The 17,398-nt window shown below is 38.4% G+C and overlaps 1 protein-coding gene across 7 annotated transcripts in view; it reads right to left on the reverse strand.

Moving 5' to 3' along the window:
* The window catches only part of KIF4A (kinesin family member 4A), a 104,367-nt gene that overhangs the window by 53,237 nt on the left and 33,732 nt on the right, over window positions 1-17,398 (reverse strand). For all 7 annotated transcript variants that reach the window (XM_057718010.1, XM_057718007.1, XM_057718008.1 and 4 more), the window contains 3 exons: window positions 7,594-7,710; window positions 6,800-6,975; window positions 1,642-1,703 (listed from right to left, as the gene is read on the reverse strand). In XM_057718010.1, the coding sequence (XP_057573993.1) occupies window positions 1,642-1,703; window positions 6,800-6,975; window positions 7,594-7,710 (355 nt within the window). The remainder of the gene's footprint in view (window positions 1-1,641; window positions 1,704-6,799; window positions 6,976-7,593; window positions 7,711-17,398) is intronic.

The following is a 17,398-nucleotide window of genomic DNA, read 5'->3' on the forward strand; positions in this document are numbered from 1 at the left end:
TAGCTATTATGAAGAGTACTGCTATGAACATGGATATGCAAATATCTCTTTGAGACCTTGTTTTCAATTCTTTTTTTTTTTTTATTTTTTTGGCGCACGGGCTTAGTAGCTCTGCGGCATGTGGGATCTTCCTGGGGTAGGGATCGAACCCGTGTCCTCTACATTGGCAGGCGGATTCTTAACCACTGCGCCACCTAGGAAGCCATTCAATTCTTTTTAATATATATCCACAAGAGAGACTGCTGGATCATATGATAGTTCTGTTTTTAATTTTTTGAGGAACCTCCATACTGTTTTCCAAAGCAGTTATACCATTTTACAATCCCTTCAACAGTGCACAAAGGTTCTAATTTTTCCACATCCTCCTCATATTCTTTCCAACATTTGTTATTTCCTTTTTTCTTGTTTTTTTTTTTTTTTGATAGTAGCCATCTTGGCAGGTGTATGGTGATATCTCATTGTGGTTCTGATTTGCATTTCTCTGCTCTGAGTATATCTTTTTGTAAAACTCTGACTCAGACCATCATAATATTTCACATACCCTTAATATACCCAAAATATAAACAAACAATTAAAACCAACCAAGCAAGATGAAGGGGGGACCCACAATGTATTACAAACAGTAACTCTGAGAAACAGTATCTTGCCTGGATACTCTAAGTCTAAAGACAAGAAGAACTGTACATATATGCTGTAATTTAATTCCTAAAAGTGCTTCTCGCAGGGGTATGGGCTAGCAATTCCATATTTTTATGCGTATACTAGAACTGAACAAGTAAGTAAATAGAATGCAGATAATGAGAGCTGATTTTTTACTGCTGGAGAAAGAAGTTATAAATAAGGAGAGTGGGAAGATTAAAATAAACCCTGTAGTGTTGGACTGGAATTACAGGTATTAGTCTAAAATCATGGTTTTATATATATATATATATATATATATATACACACAGTTTGATAGGTATAAAAATATAGATATATGTGTGGGTAGTATATATACAGATATTTCCTAGCTCTACTCACTGAGAGGGCCTAGAAGTGGTGACATCCCAGTAACAATGAGCACACCTAGCACCTGCATCTGGTTTCTAAACACCATTTTCCAATTAAAAAAAAAAACCCAGGGTTCCTTGGATATATGGTTGATTCCAGAACTGGGGCAGGGAAAATACAAGGTGGGTGTAGAACATCTGGTTGATATGCTTAAAAACTTGATGTCATGTTAAAGAATACAAGAGCCACCCTGAAGGCTCCTAGTAGACAAAGCAGAAACAACAAATAAGACAAGCAATAAAACAAATAATGATAGTATTGGATGTTAATGCATAGAATAAAATAAATACCCATGAGTCTATATGGCTCTAAATACATAATGAAATAAATAAATGGTAGGAGGGGAGAGACAGCTCTTCCTCATGGTAGAATTCCAATTAATAAATTTTTCAGGCCAGGACCCATGCTCTTTCTATTATATCAGGTTGTCTCAAAGCTAACTAGCTAAGCCCTAAATAGACAGCAAATTTGTTAAGATCCCTACCTTGTCACCAAGTACTACCAGAAACTTTAGAGTATCAGGGGAAAACAATCATAAGGAGAAAAAGGCTCTGTTAGAATATACATTTAAAATTAGTCTATGACTCTTACTTTATAGATCCAGGCAGGGTACCTCCATGGGCTTGTAGCAACAAGACCTGTAGCTGTTGTACCTGGAAAAGGCAAAGAAAAATAGTCAGCTAGTTACCAATCAAAAGCTACTTATCCCTTATCAGCAAAATAACCATGATTAGCAGTAGGGTAATTTTACTTGATACCTATGAAATCTAAGGCATATCTTAGGTATTACAGAAAGCAACATGACTGATAATTCAATGATAAAAGGACAATCCGCATTACATGAATAACTAGCACTTAGAAGATGAGTCATCTCTTTTTACCTAAGCATCTTCATGAGTTTTTATTGAGCATCTATTTTTTTTAAAAAAAATCAAACCTAGTACTGGGCTAGGCAATGTGGGAGGGTGATACAAGAATAAACTCTTGTGGTTTATTACCCAGTTTACAATCTAGTTGATGAAGACAAGACTAAGGCCTGAAAAAGTAGGAAATAACACAAGACAGAAGATACTAAGTTATCAAGTATAGTTAAGTACTTTAGGGTTCTGAGAAGAAGCAAATTAATGAAATCCCAAAATAGTCCAAAGGAGGCTTAATGGGGATGGATCTTAAACCAGAGTGCACGTGCAATCCTCTTCTCCATTTCCTCATGACAAAAGAGGAGCTGTTCTGCTTGAGCTTTGGATCACAACTCTTCTTGCCTTTTGATAAATTTTATTCTGTGTTATCCCTTCTCTTTTCTATATCTTTGACTTCTCCCTTTTTACAGGATCCTTCCTACTAAAATTAAAACATGTTCAAGTCTCTCCCATCTTAAAATAACACAAAACAAAAGCACCTTTCCCAATCCCACTTCCTATCTCTTTTGCCTGATTTCCTTCACAAAGTTTGACAGAATAGTCTACACCCACTGCCTCCATTTCCTTTTGCTCTTCTCTCACTTGCTCTTTAACCTATTCCAATCTGATTTGTGCTCACAACATTCTACTGAAATAACTCTTGACGATGTCACCAATGATCTGCATGTCACTACATCCCATGGGCATTTTTCTGTCTTCATTTTATTTGTTTGGTAGCATTTGGGTTACCAAGACATCACACTTTGCTGCTTTTCCTTCTATTCTTCAAGCTGATCTTCTAAGTCTCTTAGTTCATCTTTGCTCCAATCATCCTTTAAATGATAAAGTTCCTCAAAGCTCACTCACTTTATATTTTCTCCTTAAAATCTCATCTCTGCCTGTGGTTTCAATTACCATCTATAAACTGGTGACTCCCAAATTTATCTCAAACACAGATCTTTCTGAATTTAGAACTCTTTTAAAAAATACATTAACACTAGTATTTTACATTTATTATCACGTCATTATTTCCAAAGCATGACTACACATGTGATTTCATTTGATCCACATAGATTTCGAAAGCATTTACAGGGAACAAGGCTGTTTGACAGGGAGAAACTGGTATTTTATATCCATTTTATGAGTAGGAGTCTTCGGGCAGAAAGCTTAGGGGGGATTTGCTGGCCACCAGTGAAGGAATTGCTGGTAGGGGGGTGCTGTTCCCTCCAATACAGCTCTCTCTCCCTTGCAACCTGCAAGTAAGGCTTATCAGAGTTACTATCACATTGCAGGGAGAAGAGTTTCTCTGTTCCTTGACAAGCCACTATTGCTCCATCTTGGGGAGATAGTGGGAAAAGTCAAGGGCAGGATATCAGGAGACCTGGTTCCTCCATCAGCCTGCCCTGAACCACCTATATTCACTTCTTAGACCCCAGTGTCTTAAAATGGGAATAAAGATATCTGTTGTGTTCACTGGCTTATTATGATGATAAAATTAAATGATGAATACAAAAGGTTTTTTTTGGAACCATAATCACTACGTGAATGTCAAGGTGAGACAGGAAATCTGAAAGGAAGGGAGCTTCTTTGAGGCCTGAGTCTAGCCCCTGGAGCCAGACACCATGCAAAATGGTTTAGACATAATATCTCATTTAATCCTCAAATTAGCCCAGGGAGCTGAGTATTACTATTATTAGATCCCTTTAGTTTTTATGTTTGAATTTAGAACCTTTATATTCAACTATCTACTTAATATTTCCACCTAGTTGTCTGCTATCCCAAACCTGGTCCTTCTCCAGTGTACTCTAGGGCAGTGAACACGCAGTTTCACATGCCAGAAAGTTGGGTGTCATACCTTTACCCCCTTATCTAATCCACTGGTCACTTCTTTCACCACCACCACCCCCCTAAGTCGAAACCACCATTTCTCTCTCTTGGACCACTGTAGGAACTTCTTCAGTGGTCTCCATGAGTCTACTTCTGCTCCACTGTAATCTATTTCCACACAGCAGCCATATCATCTTTTAAAAGTGTAAATTATCAACATTGCCACCTTGCTTAAAATCATTTTTAACATAGTACATGAGGCCTTGATCAGGCCTCTGCTTCATCTCTAGTTTCAGACTGGAACACCCTTTCCTTGCTCTCTCCATTCTAGCCATGCTGGCATTCTAAGGTCTTCAAATGCACTATACTCCTTGCAAACTCAAGACCTTTGCAGACATACTGTATGCCTGGCACTGTTCTAAGTGCTCTACATGTATAAACTCATTTAACCCTCACAAAAACCCTACGAAGCAGGTACTATTATTATTTCCATTTTATAGATAGGAAAACTGAGGCACAGAGAACTTGCCCAAGGTAAATAGCTAGTGAGGTAGAGAGCCAGGATTTGAACCTGGGCAGCCTGGCTGCAGTGTCAATGCTCTTTCCCATTATACTTTGCTACCCATGCTATTTCTTCTCCCTGGAATCCTCTTCTTTCTTTTCTGCATAGATGATTCCTACTCAGTCCCTCAGATCTCAGCTCAGATGTAGCTACCTCAGGGAAGCCTTCTCAGATTAGATATTTAACAGAAGATCCTGTTCACAGTGCCCTATAGCATACTATCCAAGTTTATAATGATATGTTGGTATGATTGTGTTATTTAATGTTTGTCTCTCCCACTAGGCAATAAGTTCCATGAAGGCAGAAACTGTGTCTGCTTTGCTCAACAATGTATCCCAGCACAGTACCTGGCACATAATAGTGTTCAATAAATATCTACTGTTGGAATGGATAAACAAATAAATGACCAGGAAGAAGAGCACTTTTGTCAATAGGAATACACATGAAAGAAAACGGAGGAGCAGAACTGAACAAGGTATTTTATAACTGAGATGATTCTGTGAACAGGTAAATTACTTATATTTTCTATAAGTGAACCCTAGGAGGGAAGGAAATAAAGGAGGATAAGGGGAAGGAAGACAACAGATTAAATGAATAGTAATTATTATCACTGAAGAGGAAGGCCAGAGACAGAGGGAACGCTAGACAGTTGGAAAACATTAGATTCCCATTGGAAAGAGTAATACACCAAGAAAAGCTGACCCACCCCCGGCAAAGGGGTCAGTCCAACCATCTGCCCTCTCAGCTCCTCTGCCAGGGCTACTGCCAGTCATACTGATACTACCACAAATTCAAGTTCCTAGTCAGCTATTTCTTCCATTTCCATGATTTTAAGCCTTCTATGGTCACCTCAGTCCCTCTACCCTGTCATCTGCTTGCTTGCTCTTAGAAGATGACCTCTGAAAATTACTCGATTTCCCTTCTTCTTCCTTTAGATTAGTGTCACCGTATTCTTCCTATCCTAACCTCTTTTCTTCTAGTCTTGGGGGCAAGAAAAGCCCTCTTTATTTGTGCTCAGGATCTCAACTAAGAGATGACCCCTTATCAACTCATCCCTATTCTCAGTTTTAGTCTCTCCCAACTGGTTCTTTCACATGTTCAAGTCTCTTCCACATTTTAAAAACAAACAGATTTACATCCCTTGGCCCATGACTACCAGCTATTGTCTTCTTTCATCTTGCCTTCTTGAAAGAAGAGCCTATCAACTTCCTCCACTTCCTTATCTAGCATTCACTGTCCATCCCATAGCAATCTGCTCCTATCATTCCCCTGACCCTTTCTCATTGCTGTCATCAATAGCCTCCTTGTTGATTTAAAAAAAAGCAATGGATACTTTTCAACCTTTATTTTACTTTACACTTCTTTATACATTTACACTTTTGGTGGCCCTCCTTGAGACTTCCTTCCCTTGTCTTCCATGAACCACTGATTTTCTTCCTACCTGTTTGCTCCTTCTTCATCTCTCTTGTTGTCTTCTCTCCTTTCCCCCTTCCTTAAATGCTGCTGTTAACCCTGAGTTCTGTCTAGCCTTGTTCTCTCATCTTGGTCATTTGCTCATTCAGTAAATATTGAATACATGCCTTTAACATGCCAGGCACTCTTTGATCTCATCCACTCCATAACTTCAGATACCATCTAAATGCTGATGATTCTCAAATCTGTAACTTCAGTTCAGACCTCTCTACATTAAACCCACATACCCAGCCATGCTTGAACTCTACTTAGATGTCCCCCAAGCCCTTCAAATTCAAAATGCCCCAAACTGAATTTCATCATTTCCATTTCCCTACCTGACCCCGTTTTTCCTCCTATATCCCCTGAGTCAATGATTGTTACTACCATTTATTCAGTTGTCCAAGCAAGAAACCTGGGAATCAACTTTGATTCTCCCTACCTACCCTTCCATGTCAAATGTGTTACCACATTTATAAGCCCTATACATTCTACCTCCATGTTTTTTGTTTCTAATTTGTCCCCTTTTCTTCATCTCTATTGCTATTGTCTTTAGTTCAGGCCATAGTTCTCACCTGAGTTATTATATACCCTAATTTATTTTCCTACTTCTAGTCATGCCCACCTCTAATCCACTTTCTATATACTTGGTAGAGTAATCTCATTTCAACATGTCATCCTCTTACTTAAATCTTTCAATGGCCCCCCCTACAGCTTTCAGGTTGGATTCCAAATTCTTTAACAAGTCATATAAAGACCTTTGGGATCTGATCCCTGCCTACCTCTCTCACTGCTCACTTCTTTATCAGTAAAATCTCTAGTGCAACCCCTAATCTTAAATATAACCAAAAAACATGTTAATAGGAGTTACTTTAAGATTTCCCTAAGCTAACATAATGCTTAACCAACATCTCTAAACTGCTGGTAGAGAAGAAGCTGAGAAATAGGAGCTCTATCATTCCACTCACATACTTGTAATTTTCCCCAACAAATGTAAAGTCCCTTCTACCTGTTGCTTCAGATGATTAAGTTCAGCTGTCTGAGGATCAATATTAACAACAGGTTTGTTCTTGATTTTTCTTGCTCTGTCAGCATAGCGAAGAGTATTTAATGTTTCCTCTAGATTGGAGTCAGCAGGACTCACACAGGCTATCATAAGAGTGTGGCTATTTCCTCCTAGAGAATCTGAAACAATGGAAAGAAATGAAATCAAACAAGTAGGATGCAAGCAAAGCTGTCCATTTGGGTTGGTGACTTCAATCTTAGAGCTGTAAGAAAAAAATTCTTAAGTATCTACAAATTTCCTATTGTGTCAACATAAAAACATAAAGATTTTTATTGTGTAAAATGATATAGTTTAGAATCCTATCGCATGTGTCCTCATTCTTAAGAGAGACTGTGACTTCAGCAGCTAATCAGGTTAAAACAACTGGGGCCTGGGCCAAGTAAGTTAGGAGGTATTATTAGGATTAAACATTCTTTGGATGCCCCCTCTAGGTCGATTTTAACTCTTTAGGGAATTCTGCTTATCAGCACTAACAAAGACAGTAACCAAGTTCATTTGCAGGTACAAAGTACTAAGTACAGTTGACACTGCAGATTTTTTGGCTCTCAAAGCCATATATGAAAACATTTTTCCATTACCCCAGAAGCCTGCTTGCCAACAGGTCTCTCTCCTGTTTATCAATTAGACAGCTCTGTATGTAATAGTCCAAAAGTCTGGCTTTTTACCTGTTCTGTCTTTGCTTTCTCAGTACTATCATTCTGAGTTATCTCTTATTTTTAGAGGCACTTTGGGCTTACCTTGAAGCAGTCGCGTCAACTTGGAATCTCTGTAGGGCACGAAACCACCCTTTTTGTCATCTCCAAGAGCACTGATTACATTTCCCAAGCATAGGAGGCCTCGGTTAATATTAATACCTAATAGCAGAAAACAAAATTTAAATTGCTTGGTAACATATATCCATGTTACCTTGGTAATACGTAACATATACCTATCCTAAGAAAGGAAAGAAATAAAGACCCCATAGAAATATGAAGTCAACAATCTTAAGGAACCCTCTTAATCCTGTTCACTTTTCTGAGAGTGCCTCCTTTTTTTTTTTTCAAACAGAAAGCTTTATAGAAATGAAAAACATTATTTAAAAATCTTTAGTGTTCTTATCAAATATTCTTATGTTCTTTGGGAAATAGGCCATGTTTTTCCTAGGGGGTATGGGTAGAAATGGGAATAAACATAATGCTGGTAGAAGTTGGTGATGTCCACTCTAGTTTACTTTCCTTCCATCTCTACCTCTTTCAAACAGTTGGTCTTCCAGTTAAGTAAAGTTCAAAGGACAAAGGTGAATGCACAACTGAGTCTGTTGACACTTCTTGCCCTTTCCGATGGAAACAAAGCAGAGACAGAAAATGATCACCACGACAACAACCACTTGTATAGTTATTTACTTTTTATATACATTATCACACTTAATCCTTAATGTTGTGAAATTACATTAAAAGCTATTTTTTATTATTATCATTATGTTTACTATCATTTTCAGTTTATTGATGAGGAAACTAGCTCAAAGGTTAAATGACTTGTCTAAGGTCAAGTGGTACCACTAGCCGGTAAGTGGTAGGCCTGAGATTCCATCTCAGGATTGCAGTCAAATCCTATGCTCTTTCTACTATACCACACTGAAACACCTTTCCTCTTATTGCTTTAAATAGAGTAAAGATTCTTTTCCACTTCTTAAATTCCAAGGTTTACTTTTTAAACATTGTAATAATCTGAGGTCCCTTGAAAGCCCTGACCCTCCCATGGTTGTTTATCATGGAAAGTCTATATAGTATAATGGTTAAGTGCATGGGCAATGGTGTCAGACCTAGGTTCTACTTCTGGCTCTGTTACTGACTAGCTATGCGATTTTGGGTAAGTTCCTCAATAAAATGAGGCAAACCTACCCACCTCATTAGGTTGTGGTGGGGAGTTAATAAGATACTTTATACAAAAAGTTAAATGATATATAAATGGCATCATTATTGTTAGTGCTATACTGCTTTACTTATTCAGCCGTACTCTGGACTCCCTTGTAACCCAAAACAACTATAAGATCCTGAGCTCCAAAATTCCTCTCTGCATCCTACTACTATCCTTCCATTTCTTTCATGGATCCTATTCTTCACCCTTATTGTGGCTACAAATTTACTGACCCTTCCTTCCTTCCTCCTCCCCTTTCTTTCCAATATTATTTGACCCAAAATGTCAATAGTGCCACAGCTGAGAAACCTTGCTCTACGTGTGAAAAAAATATGTATGAGCCTAAGGCAGGTAGCAAAGCCAAGAAAATTAGGGTGAAAAACAGAAGTAATATGATAGTATAGATATGGTCTGCCTAGTTAGAGAGAAGGGGAATGATCTATTACTGCAGCAGATCACAAGACTTACAGGAGTAACTACTTAGAGGGGATAGAGTGGGAAGGAACTTGATTGGGAGATAGAATCTTAGTTCAAACTCTGCCTCTGCCACTTAACAACGTGGACAAGCCACTAAAATTTTCCTTTATCCATAAAACAGGTGTAATACATACCTTACCTCATGAGGCTATGATAAAAATCAAATGTGATCTATAAAGTGCTACCTACATGTAAGTTATTATTAATAGGATAGAGAAACTTAGATAATCTGGATATTTGCTGTTACATGACACTGAAAGCAGAGCACCCGATAAATTCCTTATCTACCCTGATGACAATTTCTTCACCAAAAAAGATACTGCAAGTGAAGGAGGAAATGGCTGCTTTGGCCTTCAAGTTGACACACATGGAAGAACTGATTACGTAAGTAAAATGATGAGAATGTGGTTGCAGGGGACCGAGGTGCATGGTCAGACATCAGTACGCTAGATGCTAAGAAAACAGATCTTTAAAATTCTGGAAAAAAAGACAGTTAAGTTTCTGGTACAGAAAGTCTAAAAGGGGAAAAGTATGAAAGCCTTTCAAAAAATAAAACTGTAATTATCTAGACACATATTATTCCAATAAAAATTGATATCGCTTCATAGGAATCGATGTAACAAGTAAAATCATATACAAAAAGAACACAGAGAGCATTAAAGGAAATTATGTTCAAAAATAGACTGACCACCGGCATTTCTTTCCCCTCAAGATACCGCTAACAGGAATTTAAAAGTAACAACGCATAAGATCACAGAGCACAGGAGAGGAAATATCAGTAGGCAAGAGGTTTCAATGTGTTTTTAGAGTACAGGTAGAGAAGCAATAACTGACTCAGCAAGATGGAGGAGCCTCAGTCTAAACTACCTGCAAAGGGACAACAATGATGATGACAGTGATAATAACAGCTAAGTTTATACAGTGTTTAAGCCAGATACTGTTCTAGGAACTTTATACTTATTACCTCATTTAACCCTCACAACAGTCTGATAAAGTGTGCATAAAGTATGATTATCCTTGTGTTGACAGATATGAGAGCTGAGGCACGAAGAAGTCAGGTAACTTGCCTAAGGTCACGTAGCTAATAAGTGGCAGAGTCAGGATTCACATGGAGGCAGTCTGACTCCAAAGTCCATGATCTTAACCTCTATGCTCTATGGAAATGAGCTAATTTGCTCACTTAGAGGTATCAGTTGCCTTGGAAAGAGGAAAGATTTGAGGCTGAAAAGATGGGGTTGGGGGAAAATATATTTAAAGAAATCTTGAACTCTCAAGTCCCTCCTCCAGAGCCATGTGACTACTGTGTCCCCCATTCTCAATCATTCCCAGCCTACTTAATGGGATAGTCTTTCCAATACCGGCCCATTAAATGTTGATATTCTCTTGCAATTGTCTTAAACTCTTTGCTTACTACATATACTCTTCCTGGGGTATCTCATCCTTGCCTAGAGTTCCAATAAATACCTATATTAATGACTCCCTCAAATCTGCATCTCCAAACCAGACCTCCTTCCTATTGTATAAAGCTATATTTTGTCTGCCTACTGAATAACCTCTAGTGGGCTGTGCCCAAGTGGCATTGCATAACACATACTTGAACAACACAGAATTCATCTTTCAGTGCAAATCTATTTCACTTCCAGCACTGTTCCTTTTCATTTGTCTCACCACCTAAACAGTCACTGAACAAACAGCAAACCTGAGACATCCTGGACTCTCCCTCTTTTCTCACTCCACACATCCGAGTCCTTTTCATCATCTAGTGAATATGTTCAATATTCTAGGCACTGTGCTAGGCATTAGAGATACAAAAATGAATAAGTCACAATCCCTACTCTCACGGAGTTAAAAATCTAAAAGGAGACAGACAAGCCAACAAAAAATAATTGCAAATATAATGTTAAAGGAAAATTGGGTTCTCATAGGAGGGAGTGGAAATTGAAAATCTGAGCTGAACTGTGAAGAATGACTAGGACAATGCCGATGGAGGAGGGAAGAGTAGGAAAGAAGAATGTAAGGGCATTCCAGGCAGAGAAGTAACATACGTCAAGGCACATACTTGTGAGAGGGCATCATACATCTATGAACTACAGGTAGTTTCGATAGGAAAATACCGCATGTTATGAGACAGAGAGTAACAAATAATGAGGCTAGAGGACAATTAGGGACGGATCATAAAGAGCATGACAGATATGTCATGCTCAGTATTTGTGTTTATCCTGTAGGGCAGTGGTTTTCAAATTGTGTTCCTCAGAACCTTAGGGATACTTTAGGGAACCACAAAAGTACTGCAGAGTTTCCACAAGTGTAATTTGGATTTTTTTTAAAATTATGTTTATTGTGGGAAAATATATATAACATAAAATGTACCATTTTAACAGTTTTTAAGTGGCATTAAAGTATATTATGTTGTTGTGCAACCATCACCGCTACTTAAAGTTATTTTAACTATTTTAAAACTGCATTTTTTCCTGTTTTTTTTTTATTTTTATTAAAAAAAATTTTTTTAAACTGCATTTAAATGGCTCATTCCAATGTGCTATAAAGCAAATCTTAACACACTGGAGTCTACCAACGCATTATCTTGCACAGCAAGGTTAATTACTTTTTCTGTGGTCTTTGAAAATACCTCTATTATTTGTACATGTGGTTGAAGTTTTTGCATATGTGTAATTTAAAGTTGTGGCTTTGTACTAGACTTTTGTTCAGTTCACATGCACACTCACGGAAAACTGTATAAATATTTATACCACTGGAGCACATGAGCTTGTACTGAAACACCAGACAGAGGCAGTTACTCAATTCATGTGCTCAGCACTGTGTCACAGTCAGTTGTGTGGGACCAAATGAATATGGAACTCAACATGTTATGATATGTTATTAAAGATGGTTTCACTATCTGTGTCCATTGATCGAGGAATGAATAAAGAAAATGTGGTACACACACACACACAAATATTATTCAGCCACAAAAAAAAAGAAGAAAATCCTGAGGGCGTCACGCTGGGTGAAATAAATCAGATGGAGAAAGACAAATACTGTATGTCTTCACCTTATAGGCGGGATCTATAAAAAGGTGAACTCATAGAGAGTAGAATGGTGGCTGCCAGAGGCTGAGGGGTGAGGGAAATGGGAAGATGTTGGTCAAAGGGTCAAACATCCAGCTATTAGGTGAATAAGTTCTGGGTATCTCAAGTACAGCATGGTGACTATAATCAACAGTACTGTATTACGTACTTGATGGTTGTTAAGAGACTAAATCTTTTTTTAAAATAAAGACGCAGACATAGAGAATGGACTTGAGGACACAGGGCAGGAGCGGGGGGAGGGGGGAAGCTGGGACAAAGTGAGAGAGTAGCATTGACATATATATACTACCAAATGTAAAATAGATAGCTAGTGGGAAGCTGCTGTATAACACAGGGAGATCAACTTGATGAGTGATGACCTAGAAGGGTGGGATAGAGAGGGTGGGAGGGAGTCGTGGGAGGGAGGGGATATGGGGATATATGTATAAATACAGCTGATTCACTTTGTTGTACAGCAGAAACTGGCACAACAGTGTAAAGCAATTATACGCCAATAAAGAGCTGGGAAAAAATTTATTGAGATAACATTGGTTTATAACATTATATGTTTCATGTGCACAACATTACATTTCTACTTCTATATATCCTACAGGATGTTCATCACCAAAATTTTAGTTTCCATCCATCACCATACAGTTGCTTCCCTTTACCCATTTCATCTTTCCCCAACCCCTTCCCCTCTGATAACCATTACTCTGTTCTAAGGGAGTAAAGCTTAAATGTTATCACCACACACACACACACACACACACACACACACGGTAATCATGTGAGGGGATGGAGGTGTTAACTACCCTTATTGTGGTAATCATTTCGCAATATATATGTGTGTCAAATCATCACATTGTACACTCTAAATGTAACATATGCTATATGTCAAGAATATCTCAATAAAGCTGGAAAAGAAAGATTAAATGCAATGGTGCATATGAAGCACTTAGCCAATGGCACTCAAAAAAAAAAGAGATGGTTTCGATGCTTCTTGTAAGCTTTGTGAGTATCTTGTTAGACATTTATACTTATTATATAACATAAATTAGGAAATATATCATTAGTGATCCAACATTGAATTTAAATGTCCTATCACTCACTGAAGCTCCTAGATCAGTTTAATAATAGAGGAGATTGTAAACTGGGCTGTCAAACAATGTTTATAATTCATAATTATGTATTAGTATGAATCAGGATTTTCTTGATAATATATGACAAGAAAAAATTGTAGAAAAAATTAGATACAAAACCTTAAATAAGATTGTCACCGTCATCCAGAATTCCCATCATGTTATATACTAACAACTAAGAATGTTCACTGTTGCCTAGTGTGTAATAGGAAAAGTCTGGAACCAACCTAAATGTTCATCAATAGAGGAATGGTATAATAAATACAATGGCATATCTATACAATATATGGATATGAAAAAGAATATAGTAGAGATGTATATGCTGATATGGAAAAATCTCCATAAATAAAGGGTAGATTAGAACAGAGTATATAGTATGCTTCCATGTATATAGAAAGAGAGAATGTCTAAAAACACAGACTAGGGATTTGGGGAAAGAGAAAAAATTACTTTTCATTATACTGCATTAAAAAAGCGTTTTATTTTGAAATAATTATAGATTCACAGGAAGCTGCAAAAAGTGTACAGCAAGGTCTTGTGCACCATTCACCCAGCCTCCCCCAAAGGTAACATCTCACATAACCATAGTACAATATCAGAACTAAGAAATTAACAGCGGCACAATCCCCAGATGTTATTCGGATCTGACCAGTTTTTACATGTACTCTGGGTGTGTGTGCGTGTAGTTCTGTGTAATTTTCCCACATGTATAACTTCATGTAATGATCACCCAAATCAAGAGACAGAAGTGTACTACCATCACAAGGCTCTCTTGTACTACCCTTTATAGGCACACCTACGTCTTCACCCTCCAATCCCTAACCCCTGGCAACCATTAAGCTTTCTCCCCTATAATTTTATTATTTCAAGAATGTATAAACAGCATATACAGTGTAACCTTTTGAGACTAGCCTTTTTTTTTTCCACTCAGCATAATAATAATCCATCCAAGGAGTCTTTTTCAATAATTCATTCCTTTTTACTGCTGAATAGTATCACATGGCATAGATGTACCACAGTTTGTTTAACCATTCATTTACCTGCTGGTGGACATTTGAGTTGTTTCTAGTTTCTGGTTATTACAAATAGAGCAGCTATAAACATTCACGTATAGGTTTCTGTGTGAACAAATACTTTCTCTGGAATAAATATCCAACAGCACAATGTATGAGAAATTCTATTTAACCACATTCTTGCCAGTATTTGGTATTGTTACTATTTTTTCTTTTAGCTATTCTGAGAGGTGTTCAGTGATACCTCCTTGTGGTTTTCACTTATATTTCCTAAGGATGCTGAACATCTTTGCACGTGCTTATTGCCATCTGTATATCCTCTTCAGTGAAATAGCTGTTCATGTCGTGCTCATTTCCTAGTTGGATTGTTTTTTACTATTGAGTTTTGAGAGTTCTTCATATATCCTAGATACAACTCCTTTGCTGGATGTACTGCATTTTTTACCATGAAAAATTTTATGATATGCAAGTTAATATAAAGAAAACTTGTGATCATAAAAATAGCTATAATATTCTTATTGTTTGAAGATTGACCTACTCAATGTTATAAATTTGAACTTATAAAATAAATTTATGTGAATTTAAAATCAGTTTTTTAATTTATTTCAATTGTTAGAATTTGTTTTAAGATTTCATTTTAAAAAGAGTTCTTCTGTTCTAAAAGGAAGGCAGATTAAAACCATCTGTTGTAGATGATGGACACAAATGAAACGTTTTAAATAGGGAGTAAACATGATCAAATTTTGATTTTAGAAATACTACTTTAGTAGTCATTTGGAAGGTAGATTTGGGAGTAAAAAACTGGTGTTTAAGAAACCATTTAGGAGGTTATTTTCATAGTTCAGTTGAGAGATCTCTAAGGACAGGAACCATGGGAGAGGAATGAAGGAGACAGAAGTCAAAGGTATTTAAGTCACAAAAATAACATGACCAAGAGACCTTTTGGATGTGGAAGATGAGAAAGAAAGAGAACGAATACAACATATGCTCACATTCCAAGAATAAGGCAGATATTCATATATCCGGCCAGCCAACAGTTATGGAACACCTACTGTGTGTCAGGCACAGTTCTTAGCACAGGTGGCCAGAAAATACGAACTGGTCGCTACCTTCAAGGAAAACAAAGTTTAATGAGAAAAAAAGACAAATATAATTACAATGGAAAGGGAGAATGCTGTGAGATGAGGTAGGATGACAACTGACAGGGAAGGGAGATAATCTTCTATATTATGATAAGGCTTTGGATTACAGACTTTTAGGTAAATGCATTTGTCAAAATTCAGCTAAAATACACTTAAAATGTATGTGTGCTTTTCATTGTAGATTTTACATTAAAAATCTAAACAAATATTAAACTCCAGTTAATAATATGTAAGCTTAAGAATTTGGGAGGAAGTGCACTAATGTGTGCAATTTACTTTAAAATGCATTTTAAAAAAGAATGTGGACTTTACCTCTTCACCTCCCCCTCTTTGTTCTATGGAAGAAACTAGCAACCAAACCCAGGATCAGTCACCTTTTTTGCCTTTCATAAAAAGAGGACAAGATGGCTAGAAGGACAGCAAGGTATCTCTTGCTTAACTGTAGTTAAAAGAAGAAAGATGGTGGCGAAGTAGAAGGACATGGAATGCATCCCTCTCCACAGATGCATCAGGAATACACCAAAAGATGCAATAATTCCCACAGAGAACCAGCTGAACACCAGCAAACGACCTTGGACACCAGAAAGGACTGCAAAGATCCTGACATAACTGGGTAGGACAGAGGGGGAAAAAAAGGAGAAAGAGGAGGAGAAGAAAGGAAAGGGACGGGTCCCACACCCTAGGGCGGGGGATCTGAAACAGAGGAGAGATTGCCGAATTTGGGGAAATGTCCCTTATCTGACGGGCAAACCCCTTCTCCAATGGGGAATTTCCCTGGGACAGAAGGGAGGCATTTGGGACTATTCAAAGAGGGTGAAACGGCTGAGCTGGAAAGTGGCAGACAGGAAAGAGTGAGAAACACACGGAGGGTCTGCACCAGGGCTCAGCGTGTCCAGACTGAGACATTGATTCACAGCTGAACAGAGGGCCTGGGAGCAGGAACATGGGAACTGGACAACTGGTTCAGGGTGAGAAACATTGTTGGCAGTGGGGAGATGGACTGAGGGGACAGGAGGGAAGAAATCTGCAGTGGAGAGTGCCTACCATGGAAAGCTGGGTGGCCATGGCAGCGGCTTGCTGCTGCTGACTCACAAGGAAGGGGGAGGAGCCGTGGGTGTAGCCTCTCTCTCAGAGTCTGAGATGGACAAAGGAAGGAACCCTCTGGGCCTGGCTAATGCACTCAGGGATAACAAAGGCCCCTGGGCGGGGCTGGCCTAGAGTGCCTGCAGCTGAGAGCCAAAAGTCCGCAGAGTGGCCCAGCTCTGGAGACATTCTGTTTACACCTGAGCCACCGGCGTCTCTCTGCAACAGGCACCACCATGGCCGACTGAGCCACCGTGACCCAGGCAGGGCGCCCCGGTGGAGTCGAAGCAGGGGGTAGGAGCCACTGTTGGAGTTGCTCTCTCGGCCTGAGCCGCCGGTGTCCCTCTGCAACAGGCACTGCCCAAGCCGCTGCGACCCAGACAGAGTGCCACTGCTCACTCATTCCCAGGGGAAGAAGCCACTATTGTACCCTCTCTCTCCCCACACATCAGCACTTACAAACGAACAATAAAGGAAGCTCTGCTGGTCGCAGAGTAATACAAAAAGCCCAAGGTGGGTAAAAGGACACCTACAGCTGAGACCCCAAGGAAACAGAAATATTATTATTAATTCTATTGATCTGGTCCATTCTGGGGTCAGGTCTAGTTTGTTTTTTTTTTTAATTACGATCTTAGTCCTAAGGGATCTACATGTTTTATAACATATTTTTTTCTATTCTATTTTTTATTTTTATTTTTAGCCTTTTAATATATTTCTATTT

The sequence above is a fragment of the Hippopotamus amphibius genome, chromosome X, assembly GCF_030028045.1.
Source record: "Hippopotamus amphibius kiboko isolate mHipAmp2 chromosome X, mHipAmp2.hap2, whole genome shotgun sequence".
Taxonomy (NCBI): Eukaryota; Metazoa; Chordata; class Mammalia; order Artiodactyla; family Hippopotamidae; genus Hippopotamus; species Hippopotamus amphibius.